This window comes from Mytilus galloprovincialis, chromosome 3 (assembly GCF_965363235.1).
Source record: "Mytilus galloprovincialis chromosome 3, xbMytGall1.hap1.1, whole genome shotgun sequence".
Taxonomy (NCBI): Eukaryota; Metazoa; Mollusca; class Bivalvia; order Mytilida; family Mytilidae; genus Mytilus; species Mytilus galloprovincialis.
In genome coordinates this window covers 110,302,999-110,322,681 of record NC_134840.1, presented here as the reverse complement: position 1 = coordinate 110,322,681, position 19,683 = coordinate 110,302,999, and the positions used below count along the sequence as shown (strand labels likewise).

General features: G+C 31.5%; 1 protein-coding gene across 2 annotated transcripts in view; it reads right to left on the bottom strand.

The window, feature by feature from the left end:
• Window positions 1-3,180: 3,180 nt before the first annotated feature.
• The window catches only part of LOC143069771 (tight junction-associated protein 1-like), a 19,681-nt gene continuing 3,178 nt past the window's right edge, over window positions 3,181-19,683 (bottom strand). The window contains exons 3-9 of one of the 2 annotated variants that reach the window (XM_076244545.1): window positions 18,792-18,832; window positions 13,652-13,816; window positions 11,194-11,260; window positions 8,927-9,034; window positions 8,629-8,712; window positions 7,206-7,541; window positions 3,181-6,757 (exon numbers count right to left, since the gene is read on the bottom strand). In XM_076244545.1, the coding sequence (XP_076100660.1) occupies window positions 6,746-6,757; window positions 7,206-7,541; window positions 8,629-8,712; window positions 8,927-9,034; window positions 11,194-11,260; window positions 13,652-13,816; window positions 18,792-18,832 (813 nt within the window). In that variant the 3' untranslated portion in view covers window positions 3,181-6,745. Of the gene's footprint in view, window positions 7,542-8,628; window positions 8,713-8,926; window positions 9,035-11,193; window positions 11,261-13,651; window positions 13,817-18,791; window positions 18,833-19,683 lie in introns of both variants that reach the window. The other variant, XM_076244544.1, reaches the window with a different exon arrangement.

The window sequence follows — 19,683 nt, the reverse complement described above, 5'->3', positions numbered from 1 at the left end:
TGTATCTTTTCTATTTTTATTTTGAGACATATTAGATTCAAAACTGACAAATGTTTAATTGTTCTATCCATAATAACATAATTCAGACAAATGATTAATATGACAATGTATTATTGCTATTTTTACGAAAATTTTCCTTTGATCTTAAAATTACTGACTGATAATTTCCTTTCTCAGCACAGTAGAGTGATAAAAAATTATCACTAGAAACTAAGGAGCACATGGCGTTGTCAATGAAATTAACAACGTCATAGGTAAAATAGCAATAACAAATAAGCATTGTTCATCTCACCTAGATTGCTTTTCTCACTTTCGCCCTATCAGCTGAAATGAGAAAATCAATCTCGTTGAGATGACCAACAATAATCTAGAAATAGTAATATTATCAAATAATTACATTAGATGTATGTTTCACTATAATACGTTATTCTGATTGGCTAACTGCACATCACATGTTATTCCTTAAGCAATTGCATAACTCAATAAAACTTTTCATTCACAATAACACGAGGTCCCACAATAAAGTACACAGGTGATTTAAATAAAAAAATTGATAAAACTTGTGTTTTCATGATCCTAGCTAAAAAATGTAATTATAAGTACTGAATGCTTCTTTTTGTAACTTCATAGGGTTGTAAAAGCGTTGACCGTGCGCAAATTTTTAGAATAAAGCGCTTCCGCACTTCATACAAAATATACTTCGGTCAGCGCTTTTACACACCAATGAAGTTACAAAAAGAAGCATTCAATTCTTAATTATAAACATTATAAGCCTTTTAACAAGCAAATCTGTATCCGTCACCCTATGGATAAGTCATTCTTGGTCTTAGACCAGTTTATTAATATTTCTTCCAATCAAAGATTTATAGATTATCGTTGATCATCTCAACGAGATTGATTTTCTCGCTTGAGCTGGTACAGCGAAAGTGAGAAAAGCAATCGAGTTGAGATGACCAATGATAATCTGTTTATCGCTATTTTACCTATGACGACATTGTCAATTTCATGTCAATTTCGTTAGCAACGCCACGTGGCCTCCTTAGTTTCTAGCGATAATTATTCTATCTCAAGCGAGAAGCATGATATGAAAATTATCACAAAAAAAGATCAAAAGAAAAATGCACAAAATAGCGATAATGATTGATTATTGATTGTTTTATAGTAAAATGGCTACATTGCAATGACAGATCAAAGAAAAAAAAATGTTGAGTCATCTTGGACTTCAGACAGAATTGTATATGAGGTGGGTCAAAAGATGTAAGAGAACATTGGAAATGAGAGTCAGGGACTCAGGAAGTAAGAAACAACAAAGGGAGATAAACATAGGCATATGCTAGAAGTTTTACTAATAAAATAATGGATTTAAACAGACCCATGATAAAAATCTGTATCTGTATCTTTACGTTGAAGTTTCCAATTCTGGCTTTAACTCAACAGGATAATAAAGAATTTATTTTTTATAAACAATTCAGAAAAAAATTAAATACTATCCTGGTCAATAAATTTATGCTGGCTGAGTGTCCTTGTAATTGATGCAAAGACCTATCAGATTGTTTGAGATATTGATGGTTTTTATAATGCAATACAATTTCAATATCGCTTCATTTATGCATAATAGGCTAGCACTTACGATAAGAACATTTTTTAAAGCTTCTTGCATATAATGATGGGTACCAAGAAATGGCTATAGCTGAGTTAGCCGATACTGTATATGTCATAAGTCAGCCTCAAATAAAAAGACAGTTATTGCACTTGTTTCAGGAGTTCAAACTTTAGGCTAATGCGTTTTAGAGTATTTATATAGTAAATTCATAAAATTCATGTCAATAAAATATTTGTGGAAAAAAATACAATACCACAAATAATACGATTCCCTTCCAAAATTTGTGGAAAAAAATTTGATTACATGACAAAAAAAATTTACAAATGACAACATTTTTGTCAAAATTCGTAATGAACCTTTTCTTCAGTTTATGGGGTACAAACTGTTAAATAAGCAATTACTTTAGAATAAAATTACAAGAGCCATCGTCTCTTTCAAAAAAATAAATCTTCAAGATAAAAAATTAAGTACATAGCATTTTACAATGTACCAGAACCTTTGATTTATTTTGATTGTAAAATTTGTTGCAAAAAGAGCCCCAATTGTTATTTATTAGAAAATGTATACATTTCGCACACTTTGAAAAAGATTTCACCAACCATCTGTTTTGGTAAAAAAAAAGTTTAAAATTAGAAGCAAAATGAAAATACTGCATTATACAATTTTGATTAAAACACCTATTCAGTTGACCTTGAAAATGTGGTAATTGACCTTACTTCACATTACAAAATATATTCTAGAATTCAAAACAACAGCAAATCTGACAGCAACAAAAATATTGTGTTATGATAACTGAAATGTAACAAAAAATATAAATCATTACATTCCACAAACTAAAATTAGTTCCCTATCACAGGTCAGATGCAGAAATATTCAAATAAAGTGTGAAAATAAATACATATCTTGAAACAAAATGTGGATCAATACAATGCATGAAAACAACATGTGAATCAACACATTCAAAGGCATTATGAATCATTACATTCAAACAACATGTAAATCATTACATTCAAACTCATGGTGAATCAAAACATTTAAACATGTGAATCAATACATTTCAAAAAACATGTGAATCAATATTTTTCAAGCAATATGTAAAACAGTATATTTCAAACAACATGTGCATCAATACATTTTAAGAAACATGTGAATCAATATTTTTCAAACAACATGTGAATCAATACTTTCAAACAACATGTGAATGAATACATTCAAACCCATTGTGAAAAAATACATTCAAACCCATTGTGAATAAATACATTCAAACAACATGTGAATCAATACATTCAAACACATTGTGAATCATTGTTACAGAAAAAATGAACAGCCTGATTTCAGTTTATAATGGCACTAAATGAAAAACAGTTATGACAGATGGAAACCAAAAACCACTGAATGACACAGGATTAAAAAAATTTTGTGAGCACTAATTGTAACCTCCAACTTATTTGAGAGAAATGAATAGTGTAATAGCACTAACACATTATATTTGTTGTAGTTATAATTATCGCTATTTTATGAAATTTTCCTTTGATCTTACTGACTGATAATTTCCTTTCTCAGCACAGTAGAGTGATATGAAAAATTATTGCTAGAAATTAAGGGCACACTTGCCTGTTGTCAAGGATATAATCAACATCGCCATATGTAAAATAGCGATAAACAGATTATCATTGGTCATCTTAACTCAATTGCTTTTCTCACTACAAGCGATATAATCAATCTTGTTGAGATGATCAACAATAATCTATAAAAAGTATTGTAAATAAACTGATCTTTCTAGGTACTTTTTGTGTTTGACCCTTTCTTATCAAATTTTGTGCCTATTTTTTGAAACAATTAAGAGATAACTGTATTGTATTTGAAGCTTTAAGGACGTCCATCGGTAGTTTTCCTTATTAGTTTTTAGTATTTGCCACAGTAAAACTATGGATGGACGTACGAAAAGCTTCAAAATACAATACAGTTATCTCTATTCTAATGCAAAACAAGTTCATAATTAAATTTCAATTAAATTTCAGTGTAAAATCTTCATTAAAGAAAATTACGCGAAAAGATGTTATCTTCTTTGGTCCCTACACTAGGTGACATCATAGGTATGCTTCTAGTGTCAAACATAAACACCTGGTGTTTCTGGCTTCTGTGCCGCTTCAGAATGAATTAAAATTTGATAAAAAGAAGATTTTTAGGTGCAACATGTGAGTTTTTTGGCTTATTATTGTAGAAATTACATGTCAATACATTCAGCAATTCAAAATGTCGGCTTCCTTAGTTACAGACAAGGAGATAGAGAATTTTACGCTTACTGTCATGCAATCAGAACCATTAATACAAAATAATTGCATTAGAATAGGTATTATACACCCCTTTTTCAAAAGTCTACCATAGTAAAAGTCTCTGTACTATACACACCAAAAAACAGCGTATTTGTATTAAAAAATGCTGTAATCATGTAAGTATATTTTCTACCTAAAATCTAAATTGATGTCAGTCCAGTATGTTTGATATACATTTCATACACAGCCAATTATACACTATGATATACATGTATGTATATACTAAAATTATAAACATTAAAATATTTTTTGGCACAAAACTGACAAAAGTATTAGAATATTATGCGTTAAAGATATGCATTGAATAAGAATAATTTGATAATAATGTATAATTTAAAAATTAAACTTGCATGATGATGAGACGATAGTGATGTACATGAGCCATCACACAGGGTATTCCTCAAGTAACACTGAGTAAATATAAAGTAAACCGTGGTGACAAGAAATTTTTCTTTTTAAAAACTGAAATAATCAATAATTACCTCTTATTATTATAGAAAACATGTAAAATTTCATGTACGATGTGTTACAGTAATACATCCCCCTTTTTTCCAACAATGCCTTTGTCAGTCCATAAATCTGTCCATCAAAATTTCCAACTACATATTACTCAGCTTAGTTACAGGTGTACTGTGTAACTCATTGTCAGATCTGCCAACTTATTATTAAAATGCTCTACAGATCTGACAATGAATTACACAGTACACCTGTAACTAAGCTGAATAATATGTAGTTGGAAATTTTGATGAACAGATTTATGGACTGACAAGGGCATTGTTTGGAAAAAAAGGGGGTGTATTACTGTAACCTATCATACATGAAATTTTACACGTTTTTCTATAATAAATTCTAATAAGTTGGGGTTTAATATATGCACAAGACAGGGTACAACCTGTGTTTACTGTAAATTTTATATCATGTAGAGTAGAGTAAGAAAATATAACAGGGTTGTTCAATGGAAACATATATGACACTGATGAAGGCAAGCAAATGTAAAGGTCAGTGTTTTCAACTACTTCTCAAAGTATAAAGATATTAAAAATGTTAAAATTACTTAACCAGTGATTAGTTCAATTTCAATTGAACATCTGTTGTTATTTTTTTAGTTTGAATGGTGCAGCCATCCGGCCTATTCCTCATAAACACATGTAAAAACTAGCTAGATACACTGATATAACTTAACATGTAAAAACAGAAAATAAAATTGAGTATATTACAACTTATACATATATTATTTCATAAAACATCTTAAATCTAGTTTTTCATAATCTAAAATAAACAAATTTAGTAAGATTTCTTTTCATCCGCATCAATGAACTTGAGTTTTACTTGATAAACTGAGGACAACCAATTGGTATGAAGTTTGATTTACCCCCTCAAGTTTAACCATATAAGACATTCAATTTCTCAGCATAGACAAATCTTAAAAAGTTAGTAAACGATTGAGGATTACAAATAAATTTTCATATTTGATAATAAATATTCCTATTACTAGCTTTCTCCAACAGGATCAGTAACTCTGCTGATATGAAAAACTGGTGTGCTTATATTAAACTGAAGATAGACAAAATATAAGATGTAGTATAATTGCCTATGAGGCAACTCTCCACCAGAGATCAAATGACATAAAAGGGGTGAGAAAAAAAAAAATATTCTTTGAATAAAATTGAATTAATGGTGAAGTAATTTTTTCAAGCCTGTTCAGTAACTTCCCCTGTTAATAAAAAATACTTACAAAATTAACATGGGTAATAAGAAAACAGGGCATTGATATACCTTATGACACCAACATTCTCAATAAAGCAATTATTATCACAATCATCAAAAATAGTTAATATTGTTAATTCTTTATTGCAGGGCTATTCAAAAAAATTAATTGATTGATTGATTAATGTAAAATACCACTTCCAGCACTGATGGCTATTTCATAGTGGTCAATTGGTATTGGTGGAGGAAGCTAGAGTGCCTAGAGTGAAGCACAGTCAAAAGCTGACAACCCCTAGTCAATTAAGATTGGAGTCAAATACACTTGCCGCGAGTGGGATTGGAACTCACCGCGAGTGGGATTGGAACTCACCGTGAGTGGGATTGGAACTCACCACGAGTGGGATTGGAACTTTCCACGAGTGGGATTGGAACTCACAACCGTAGTGTTGAAAGGTTAACGAAACTGTAGTTGGAACGAATTAAACCACTCAGGCACATTCTTCCTGACAGGCCCAGAGCATGCAGAGTAAAATTGGAAAACACATTTATCCAAACATAATGCTTATTAGAACACATATCAAAATACAGAGATCTAAGTCATAATTACAATCTTCAAACATGACAATTCAATTTTATAATTTCATTGGCACCATTTATCACAGAGTTAAATAGTCGGTGACCATTCTCTATACCTAGTAACAAAGTCATGAGAGGGGAGTTTGTTAACTTGATAATTCATTTTCTAAATTCTTTAGACCATTTTTCTCTTCGTTATCTATTTTGCACATTATCTTTATATTTAAGCTCCCAATTATTCTCTTTTCTATATAACATGAGAACCAGCCTCATTCATAACTGCATGATGGATTAACCTTTTAAACCAAATTTCACTAAAATGAAACATACACAAAAACACCAAATACATCTAATTTCATATCCTGATGACACTGATATAAAATGGGTTAAACTTTATGGTGGCTACCATTAATACAATATTTCAGAATGCACCATATACATTTTCTTTTCTTTTTTTCCATACACTTGTTATGTGTGCTCCCATTGTTCCTGATGACTTGGCCATTGCTTGCTACACTGTCTTTCAAGTAATGTCCTTAAAAGAAAATACTATCCAATATAAAAAGTCTGGTGTAGGTGTTAAATATTTACCAATTTGTACTATTTTATGAACCAAAAAATGTTTATATCTTCTTTTTTTGGTACATTGTAGTAAGACATATCTGTACTTTAAATAGCAGGATAATGTATATTAGTTTTCATTCATGATGAGGAACATTCCAGACAACTTCTGGTACCTATCATCAATTTTAGGAAGAAAATGTCAACTCAAAGAGTATTTCTATTTCACGTTGATCCTTCTATGGTAAAACAATCTTTGATCATGTGCAACCTCAGTGAATGCAGTATTCAGTGGAGAAATTCTATAACATATATACATAATCCAAAATAATAAATAGCTTGTGTCAAATATCTGTCTCTGCAGAATTGGTACGTACTCTAGCATGAGGTCTATGAACTCGTGAGTTACTATGGTTACTTACTGAGTCACGTGACATATTAACTTGCACCTCTTTATCATAAAATGTAACATCATCATTACATTTGACACACAAGTAAACTCGACGAGGTTTACGGCGAGGTTTATTTGGTGTTAATACTTTGGTAATGAGATTCATTGGTACTTGGCCATTCGTCTCCTCCTTTTTCTCGTCCTTAGTAGGATTATTTATAGAATACACCATGGCAGTTGGCGGGAATGTTGGCATAGGAACACGGATTAATTGTGTTGATTCATCTGATTTTGGAGCTTCTTCACAATTCAGTCTTTGTTCTTGGGTCATGTGTTTCTTTACTCTTTCTTGAAATTCTATTGGAAGCTGTGAAAGTAAAATAATAGTTGATTCTTTATTAGGTTATAAGCTAAAGACAAGCATGTCAATTCAAATTGCAATCAGATGATACATGCCAGGGTTAACAGGGGGTCCCTGATTCCTACTTCCCAGTTACTAACCCCCACTTCCACTCCCCTTATCTCAGTCAAATCACTTTTCCCAGAATATCCAAATTGTTTACTCCTCCAGTATCTTCCCCCTTTTCTCTCCCCCTTAACTATGGCTTCCTACCACCTGACATGTTCCTTTACCCCTGTTCAACCCCTCATACATACTACTTTGGGGTTTTTTCATCACCTTCCTACTTTTCCATATTTTTCTTTCGCACATTGTCTTCTGAGAATAAGGACTTTTTTGATAGTTGTGCAATCTATCTATCTATCTATGCAAATGAAGAACTTTCAGTGAATGAAAATGTATAGTAGAGTAGAATAGTAGTGCCGAAAGGTTTATTAAATTAAATAATTAAAAAAATTATCATTGATATTTTCTAAAAGGTGCAATTCTTTTTTGTAGACAAAACATATGAACTAATTAATTGTATATTTCATTATAATAGAATATTTTGATAGGCTATCATCAATCTCCCGTCATTCTAAAATTGACCTTCATTTCAAAATAAAATGTAACATTTATGATGACATGAGCTTCCATATGAAAGTGACAGGTAATAAAAGAAAACTTTAAAGAAATTGTGTTTTCAGGATCTTAGCAAAAATATGTAATTATAAGTATTGAATGCTTTGTTTAGTAAATTTTTAGGGTTGTAAAAGCGTTGCCCGTGCACCATTTTTATAATAAAGCGCTGAAGGGTTTCATACAAAATGTACTTTGGTCAAAATTAGCATTCAATTTTCAAATAAAATCAAACTAAATATAATATAATTGAAAATAAAGGTTGAAATACAAACATTTCATACCTCAACACCTATTATATTGGGAATGAAGCATAATGTGTGCTATGACACTCATCATATCCATATAACTTTATATGTAAAAAAACACTTATTTTAAAGCCTGTATACAAAAGAAGCTGAAGTATTTTCTGCAAATTGGAGTAAATGTAACTTACCGTGTTTAATTTATGAGATATAAAATTAGAGGGTCTACATTGTAACAACTGAACAGCTATATTGCAATCTGTTCTGTAACGATCCTGAAAAAAATAGAATAATATGGATATTCAGTTTCAAGCTTTTGGTGATCAAAGTCGGAACAGAGGTATGATTTGTACATGCAAGGTTTTAATGGTGTGGTTTTCATTTTGTATAACTTACAATGACTCTACTGAAACTTTTTTACAACGACATTCATGGTAAACTTGACTCAAACTAGAAATGAATTTTACGGTAAACTCTAGTAAAACTTACATTTTCTTCCTCCATTTCTGTTACAGCTAGCCTTGCTTCTACTAGTTTAGATGTCACTGAGGACATTTCTTTTTGTAATCCCATTTTTTCTGATTCAAACCCAGAAACCTTTAAAAAAGAAATTAACATTTATACTTCAGAACTTATATAGAAGATTTCATTAATGCAAATATTGCCACTGGGTGAGTATCAAAATTATATGAACTCACATTTTAATAAGTGGGTCAAGATGCGTATTAGTTTCAGCATAGGCGGTAATTGTAATGTTTTCTTCTGTTGCTCAGTCCATATCGTTAACTTGGATATGTGTGATGGCTCCTTTCGAAGCTGAGACATTTTGACATATATGTGGTTAAATTTTCGGGGTACGAGGTGAGATTACTTTTTCTGTAAATTAGTAAACCCCCAGTATCCTTTTGTGATGCAGCTCCTCATGGTAAAAAAATCCCATTTTTAAAACAATAAGGTCTTTTAAAATTTAATACTTTGAACTAGTGTTGTCAAATCGTACACTTTTGCCTAACCGGTTACTCGGATAATCGTTTTTCCGGTTAACCGGTAATTTAAGTTGTGAAAGCCTTATCAATAGAACCCTACACATAGATATAAGATGTGGTATGATTGTCAATTTGACAAGTCATAAATACGCTTTTAGAATTGAAGTTTTTCCTTTAGCATATAAGGCTTGTCTGTGAGGATTCCTGGCGAAGTTTGACTTTTAATAATCAAATACACCGTATCAAGTATAGCGTTTGTACCAACTTCAGATTAAAAAATCCAAAAACAAAATCTTAATCTAGTAGAATTGAATATGTCATATGTCTGAAACCAATTATTCTTTCCTTTTCTCTTGTTGTCTCCGAAAATAATGGGGGGTGTTTCAATTTGAAATGATTAATTATAAAAAAGAAGATGTGGTATGATTGCCAATGAGACAATTCTTCACAAGAGACCAAAATGACACAGAAATTAACAACTATAGGTCATTGTACATGCTGTACGACCTGTTTCTTCACTGTGTTTGCTTTTTTCTTTAAGCATGTTACTCGTACTTTCACGTATACATTGAGTACATTCACATTGGTTTGCATTTCACAATTTTTTAATTTAAAGTAAGACTAACCCTTGCACTACGGAGGTTGCACATTTAAATGTAGGTTTACACAATATTAGATCGAAAACGAAATAATGAAGTAATTAGTAAAATTAAATCTCATTACTGATTTAAAGTTACTGTTAAAAAAAACATGTTTACTAATTATGTTACTTAAAGATCCTGCCCCGAACTCTAATTAATTTTATGTTTTTAGGATTAACAATAGCAATCAATATACTGGACAATTGATCTGTCAAACTAATTACCTTGACGACAATATGTAAATAAAACAACTATTTAATTATTTGATTTTCAACACAAATTGATATCAAATCTATCGAAATTGAAAAAAGTCCGGTTAACCGGTTAGCGTTTTTGGTATTCGGTATTCGATCGTTCGACCGATTAACCGGCAACACTACTTTGAACACATTTAGTAGCTCCATAGATTTTATACATTTATTCTGTGTTCCCCTACTCTCTAATCAACTCAAATGGTTAAGCTCTGTCACTTGTTTATCATAGAAAAGTTTCAAATATCACTACACAGGGATTTTTGTTTACACATGACTTTTGAGTTCCTCATTTCAAGGAGCATTAGGGATATTGTCCCAAGTGAAACAGATAACTTAACATGCTTAACGCAGATTTTTAGAAAATCAAAATAATTAAGACTCACATTTTTCCAATTGTGAAAAATTGCAATTATAAATGCACTGAATAATTTCTGAATTTACACTTATTAAAGTACTGTTGGAAGTAATATTATCCTCCACATTAAAATGTCAGATTTTGATTGGTTAATAGAAGGGAGATATTCTACTCTATCCCTTATATCTATCCCCATTTATGGAGACACTTGATCAATTGTGCACTTAAATACATTTTATGGTGGTTTATTATGTACATGACTTCAGAGTTATTTTTTAATTTTCAACTCAAAATTCAGAAGACAATAATAACGGAGCATTCAGTAAAATAAATTAAATAATTTGAGAGGGAGAAAGAACAGATTATTACTCCTTAATAGACACTGTCAATATTGGCTCTGCCTCAAGGCCTACATGCCTGGAATATTACCTGTATAGTATTAGTGAATTTAAGGGGTAAATTCCCTGAAAACAATCTGGTTTACACACACATAGACAGTCAATAATAAAATAATACTTACAACTTTGAGTAATTTGTCTTCTAGGTTATGATTTACTTTCTGTAGTTTCTTGTGACTTTCATACAATCTGCAATAAAATTGGAAAATATTTTTTTTCTAAACTTTACAGTTTACCGAGTTCTGTCAATTAAAATTGCCAAATATAAATATTTATTCTCTAATTTTTGTGCTATTTTCACATTTCCTGACCGGTGTGAGAAAAATATTTCTCCTCACTAGTGAAAAATCTGTTCTCGGCAAATGATTAGTCGAAATTTGATTATGACGTCTAAATGTTTTGTTTTCTTCTGAATTTTCCTATTGTGTCGTCATGAAAAAAGGCGACCATGCCTGATGACGTCGCATATAAAGAACACAAATTTCTGAAAATCTTTGAAAAAGAAGGATAACAAGAATGTGTCCACAGTACACGGATGCCCCACTCGCACTATCATTTTCTATGTTTAAAGGACTGTGAAATTGGAATAAATTCTCTAATTTGGCATTAAAATTAGAATGATCTTATCAAAGGGAACATGTATACTAAGTTTCAAGTTGATTGGACTTCTACTTTATCAAAAACTACCTTGACCAAAAACTTTAACCTGAAATTTGCACTATCATTTTCTATGTTCAGTGAACCGTAAAATTGGGGTCAAAACTCTAATTTGGCATTTAAATTAGAAAGATCATATCATAGGGCACATGTATACTAAGTTTCAAGTTGATTGGACTTCAACTTCATCAAAAACTACCTTGACCAAAAACTTTAACCTGAAGCCAAAAACTTTAACCTGAAATTTGCACTATCATTTTCTATGTTCAGTGAACCGTAAAATTGGGGTCAAAACTCTAATTTGGCATTTAAATTAGAAAGATCATATCATAGGGCACATGTATACTAAGTTTCAAGTTGATTAGACTCCAACTTCATCAAAAACTACCTCGACCAAAAACTTTAACCTGAAGCGGGACAGACGGACGAACGGACGAACGAACAGACGGACGAACGGACGCACAGACCAGAAAACATAATGCCCATAAATGGGGCATAAAAATCATTAGAGAAACAGATTCCTACACTATAACTCGTGTATTACGATATTTCTCCACTCTCGACAGTTAAATTTTAGTTATTTAAAGAGCTCGGCAAGCCTCGCGCTTTAAATAATAAAATTTAACTGTCTCGAGTGGAGAAATATCGTAATACACTTGTTGCAGTGTAGGAATCTATATTTCTCCCACCTATAATCCAGTGGCCAATTGATGTTCATTACTGTAACTTAATATATTTGTTTATTTCAATATAACGTAAATTCAATAACTATTGCATTTATATTTGCGATTTTGTCTTTTGGACTAAAAATAAATGTGATTTTAATTTTTGCAATATTGTGAAAAAACCTGTTTAATTTGTATAAAAAAATATCAAAATCAATGTAAGTTTAAGTAATTGCGATTATTACCCTGGTGCATTTTTTGCAATAATAAACCCATTGCAATAATTTCTGAATTTTAAGTATACAACATATCTCCCTATTTCACATGATCTCTTTTAAAATTTGTTAACTGACCTCTGTTCTCTTGGTACATTGTATCTATTTTCATTTTTATCTATAATTTTGAATGCTGATCTCAGACATGTCAGACTCTCATTTATTTTCAATTTTTAGCTGATTTATATTTTTCATGTAGGCTGAATATTTTTTCAAGTCAAGGTGTAATTGCTTAATCTCAGTTCTACTTTGGTCCAAATTCCATTGGGATGAAAAATTTTCAAGCTTAATTCTCTAAATTATTCTAATTTTACATTAACAGTTGTGAAAATAAATGGTGAATGTGTCCATGGGACACAGATGATGCCCCTGCTTGCATACAAAATTATAAAAATACATAACTTAAGAATAGTAACATTGACACTTCCTTAATTCAAACTTGATCTGTGTATTGTGGTAATAAACATTGTGTACAAGATTCATACATTTAGTTGAATTGAGGGAAACTAAAGTTAAAGAACGGAAATATAAAATTCAGCAAGTTTTACCTTTGTAAAGGGACATTACTCTAGTATGGTAAAAAGTCAATATTTGATTATGTCTCAGAGAAAGAACACTGACTATGCTGTATGGGCTTTGCTCATTGTTGAAGGCCGTACGATGACCTATAGTTGTTAATGTCTGTGTCATTTTGGTCTTTTGTGGATAGTTGTCTCATTGGCAATCATACCACATCTTCTTTTTTATATAATCTTTTTGTAGATCTTTGAAAAAGACAAATCTTGACTACCGAAATGTATCATCTTTAAGTTATAAAAGAAACAGGTTCCACCAAACTAACTTGCAATTATGTGATAAGATATTTTACAACTTTTGATCTATCTATACATCTACTTTTAGTTTAATCTTATATATCAAACTGTCCTAACAGGAGAAATATTCTATACATGGTCAAATCTATCCAAGTATCCTAGTTTTCCTACCTATCATATCGGTCCCTCAGTTTGTTAAGTTCGTCTCTAAGTTTGAGAACTTCACTCTCAGCAGCTACTTTACTGTATATTAACTCATGCTCAATCTCTGAGAGTCTAGTATTACTCTTTCGTAACTGGCTCTCTAATCCTTCAATCTGCTGGTGCATGTCCAGACTAAAATAAGAATGAAAAATACATTGTCAACAAAGAAATGCTTTAAGTTTTTCAAAATTAGTATAAAATCTCAATATACAACTTTTGAGTTGATGCATTTCTGTAGAAACTTTGGTTTTAGTGAACATCATTTCATGCATTTAGGGGCATCGTCACTTTTGTTCCTCTGTTGAGCAAGTGGTTGGAAAAATATGATGCTATATTGCACTAATAATTAATTATTTATCAAATTAAATTCCTATACGTGACAACAAGCTCTGCTGTCATTAGGAAATTGTGATCAAGTACCTACAGGACAAATATTATTTTTAGAAAGTTTATCTTTCACAATGACAATCACTTAAGACACTTAATAGTGCAGGTAAACAGACTCTATCTGGTAAATGACGTCATAAAGGTGCACATAATTGATGATTATTTCCAGTAAGGAAACATAACTAGAGAGTGGTCTTTTGTTGGAAATCTTTGAAGAAATGGTTCTTGTCTCTTTTTTATTTCGTTTTTCATTTTTTCTGTTGTTTACATTTTAAAACCTTTCTGAACTTAAATGAGGCCAACCTTAACAATATGTTTGTTTGCAGTTTTCCGACTGTACCTTCAGACTGAAGGGTCGGTAGGTAGGAAAAATATTTTTTTTATCAGCCAAAATACAGTTTAAACAAGCAGTTACACTAAACCAAGTTTCTTGTGAAGAAAAAAAAAACATTTTAAAACAACAAACACTGGACACGCTGAAAACCAACATCAAATGAACAGGCATTTTCAGATAAAAAACATTTTAACCAAAACTGAAACTTTAACATAGTGTCATTATCCAATTTATGACATAAAATATGGTATAATTATTAAATACTGGAACACTTATAAACAAGGAATGTCATTATGACTAGAACTGTTTTAAAGAAATATATTCAGACATGTATGCTTCTTGACTAGAATGTTTTCATGAGTAGAGTATTTTCATCAGAAAAATGTAGATATTAAAGATTTATAAGACAATGTATTAAAGAGTGTATTTTTAATAAAATAAAATAACCATTGAATCTTCCTCAATTGAAAAAAAGGCCACTTGAAAAAAAGTATTAAGACATTCGACTGTTTTCATATTTCTAACAATATTTAATTATATGTGATAAGGTTATATTTTTGCCAGGCTTTAATGAAAACCAAAGAAATCTAAAGTTTGGGGTGAAATCCATAGCACCCATTAAAAGTAAATGGTCTGTACTGAAATGTTTTTAATGTATAAAAAAAATTGGCAGCATAGCTCCTAAGGACATGTTTTAATTGAATTCACACAGGCCACACATTTTGGGTATATTTAATATTGTAAGAAAGAGAATAATTGCAATGAGTGGGGCAGCCCCCTTATCCTAAAGAAGCATACTCATTGCAATCGAAGATAGATTTAATATAGAGAGAGTATATTTATTTTTCAAGCTAACCATTCATTTTCTCTACATCTTTGTGTAGTTAGGTTTGCTTCTTATTGATTTGGCATGATCTATATCCATTAACATTTCAAATGAGCCCTTCCTCCGTACAGGCGTGTTTACAGATATCCATGAAGATTTAAGTCACGGAGGAGTGGTTTCATCTTTGTCGTTTTCACAACGATTTGTAGAAAATATGCCATGCTTCAAGCTGCTGTCGACAGAGGTGTAGCACCCAACTTTATATTGGTACGGCAGGAAAATTAATGATTCGCGAAGCGAGTCATCCCATGGTCACACTGCCATAATAATCAATTCCTGATGACAACGCTAGAACTTTTGAAACGATGACTTGAAATATAGTAGAAACATAGCAATGTACAATACAACTTAGAATAGAGTCTCGTGATGTCCCTTCTCTAAACTTAGAACAGCAGACTTGGAACAATTTCGTTCGTCGTCATTTCTAAACACAGTGATTATAGTGTAAAAAAGGCATTCACATAAAAGTTCAGCTGCACAAAAATATCGCAAATAGCTGGCTAATTTATCATTATCTTTATAAAAAATAATAAAGAAAAATAAATATAAATAAATAAATAACAACTTGGACAAAGGTAATTTTTTATTAAATAGAAACCCCGATTTCAGGGGGAAAAGTTGGTTTTGAAAAAAAGAAATGCAAAGAGTTGGATGTGTTTTGAGAATATACTAGTAATGGAATAACATTTTCCTTTATTAAATGTAAATAAACGGGTTTGTAACTCGTATAAGAAACACCCTGGCTTCAGCGATATATTTTTTTTTAATAATTAATATGCCAATCCTAGGGACATCATGTTTTTGGTCTGTGTGTCCGTTCGTCTGGCCATCTGTCCCGCTTCAGTTTAGTTTTTGATGATGTTGAAGAAGTCAAAACAACTTGGAATTTTGTACATACTTATGTTCCCTATGATAATAATCTTTCTAATTTCTATGTCGAACTAGAGTTTTGATCCAAGGTCCACGTAACATAGAAAATGATAGTGGCCGCTTCAGGTTAAAGTTTTTGGTCAAGGTAGTTTTTGGTGACGTTGATGTCCAACCAACTTGAAACTTAGTTGACACGTTCCCAAAGGTATAATCTTTCTTATTATATTTCGAAATTAGAGTTTTGATCCAAATTAATGGTCCACTGAACATAAAAAATGAAAGTGCGAGTTGGGCATCCGAGTACTATGGACACATTCTTGTTGTTTATTTTTTTTTCTGTCAGTGATCACTAAAACAACAAATATGTAAATGAGTTACTGATGCAAGGGCTGTTCTATCATTATGTGCCATTCTAAGAATAAGGCATCGGGATCAAATCGACGACTACATGTAAATGTGACTGCTGGACTAATATCCATGGTGTATATTCGTAACGCTTGGTTTCAGATTTTAGTGTAAAGGAATGCTTACTTTCAGCCTTTTTCAATATCACATAGTAGATCGTAAATTTGTAGATGATGAAACTCCGTAATTAAGGAAAAATAATATTCAACCAAATGCCTAACTGAATTTTTGTCTGTTTGGTATTTTTTTTTCAAAAAATCTGCGTAAAGTTTTACGCCTTTTGTTCAATGGCGTAAAATTCGTAAATTTTCAATCAATCAAAACAGTGTTAAATTACAAGAGAAATTTAACTCGCATTCTGTTTGTCGTATGTTTTGATCGATAACTTTCTTTGCGGTAACTCTTTAAACAGCTGAGGTATAGTATTCATACAAAAAAATCATTCAACTGTTGGTATGATTTTTTTTTAGCCAGGACACTTGTAGAAAAGAAGGGGCGAAAGATACCAGAGGGACATTAAAATTCATAGATCGAAAATAAACTGACAACACCATGGCTAAAAAAACAAAAAACAAAAAACTAATAGTACACAAGACACAACATAGAAAACTAAAGACTAAACAACATAACCCCACAAAAAACTGGGTGTGAACTCAGGTACTCCGGAAGGGTAAGCAACCCTCTATCAATGAAATAATTATAGGAAATACAAGCCCGGGAATATCGTAACAATTAGGAGGAAATACAAGCGGGGAATATCATAACAATTAGGAGGTATTATACTCCGTATGTCGACGCTGCTAGAATGTTGCTACATAGAAATGAAAAGTTCACAATTTGGAAGCTGAAATTCTCTCTTTGGTCGTAAAGTCATCAAATTTTTAATTATTTAGTGAGAGAACATCATCTATACACATGATATATATAGAAGAAAGTCAAATTAAAGGATAATTCTAACTTCTTTCATTTCTTCCAAAGAAGTGCCTGTATGAAGTCAGCCTCATAAGAATAAAGGAACAAGTCGGCAAGAAGAGAAGAACAATTGGTTAAACTTAGGAATGCCGAGTTTGGTGTAAAACACGTCCTCCAAAAGTAACAAAGATGTTAATTGTCAATCAAAAAATCTAGCATCTTGATAATGTCAGGAGACTGTTTTTCAGTGGTTGTCGTTTGCTGATGTGGTTCATAAGTGTTTCTCATTTCTCATTTCTCGTTTTTTTTATATAGATTTTACTGTTGATTCTCCTGTTTGAATTGTTTTACCTTAGTCGTTATGGGGTTCTGTATAATGCTTGCTGTTTGATGCGAGACGAGCCTCCGTATTTAAGACCGTAATTTTACCTATAATTGTTTTCTTTTTTACACATTGTGACTTGAATTGAGAGTTGTCTCATTGACACTCATACCTCATCCTCTTATTTCTATTGAACCGGTATTAATGAATGTATACGGTAAATAACTAATGACTCATAAATGGATTTTCTATCTTTGTTATTTCCTTTAAATGACTTGTTTTCTTTATTTCCATTCAAAAACCTTTGGATTTAAAAAATATATATGCAAATTATTGGTACGGCATGCCGTATCAACAAAAATTATTGGTACGGCGGCTGCCGTACCTGCCGTACCGCCTGCTACGCCCCTGGTCGAATTATTCAACCACTGAAATTGGTTCCATAAAGTCAGGCTCCACAGATTCTGTACCCGATTTGTTTGAGACAGAATGGTTATCGTGTCAGTTATGAATATCCGCTGCATCATCGTCAATGATATCATCAAACATCATTAAATGTGCCTGAATCTGTATAAACAGTTTACTAATAAACTTTTTTGTTTGTTATTTGTCTTAAAATTGACATGAGACGACAGCGTAAAGTACTCCTCCGTGACTTCATGGATACCTGTAAACAATTTCCATGTGCTTTATCATTAAATGGTCATATGGACGCTTGACGGGAAGCTAAGAAAAACCGAACTTGAAATGCGTAATTGACCCAGACTTTAAATCATTTCCGGAAAGGACCCAAAGTTCCGGATCGCGTCAATAGAAGTATTAAAAAAAATTTCTTCAAATTTAAAGCAATAAAATTTTCACAGTCGAGAGGATTTTCAAGGGTCGATCGGTAAACTGCAAACAAACAATATTTTAATTTAAGCGTGATTTAGAGCAAGGTGCTTTGCAAGTATAATACAACTTTATGTATTTTATAAAAAAATTAAATTACCTTGAATTACTTGAAAATCCATTACATGTACAACCACATTCCTGAAATACAATGTCTAGAATACAATATAAAATACATTAAATTCTACTTTTGAGTCAGAGATATAAAACAAAAGGGAGATATGGTCATGATGGTACAATTCCCAATGAGGCAATGCCATTACTGTAGATTCATTATTATTGGTTGGATACCAATTTTCGTGGACTTCGTGGGTATAGGTGAACCACGAAATTAAATGACCAACGAATGACAAATTTTCTAAGCCTAAAGGCTTGTATAAAGAATTCTGCAGTACCACGAAATAAAATGTCCATGAATATGCAGGTTTTCTGTGATCCATGAAAATTGGTGTCCACGAAAAATTAATGAATCCACATTATCTCCATAACATGCATAAACAAAAAAATATGGATGTAAGTAACTATAATTCATCTTACAGCCTTCAACAATGACCAAAATATATCATGCATATAGTAAGTCATTGTATGACAAATCTAAAAATAATGGTTTCATGTCATGCTCTATGCTCATTTTAATAGGTAACTACAATGTAACAAGATGAAGAGCAGATAACTTGCAATAGTACAAAAAGTCAGTACAAATTATTAATTGTACAAAAAGTATGTACAAATTATCAATTGTACTAAAAGTCGGGACAGATTATCAATTGAAAACATATCATTTTCTTTCTTCATATACATGTTTATATATGAATATGTTTAAACAAGAAAGAGTAGAGATTGGGACGATATATATTTATCAAAAAATATGAAATTGTGTATTTCCCATGTTTTGTATTTTATGGTTTGTTTTTTTTATATTGCAGGTCAAGAGACCAGCAATTTTATGATTGTTTTGAAGCATTTTTCAGCATCATTTTTGACAATTTTGT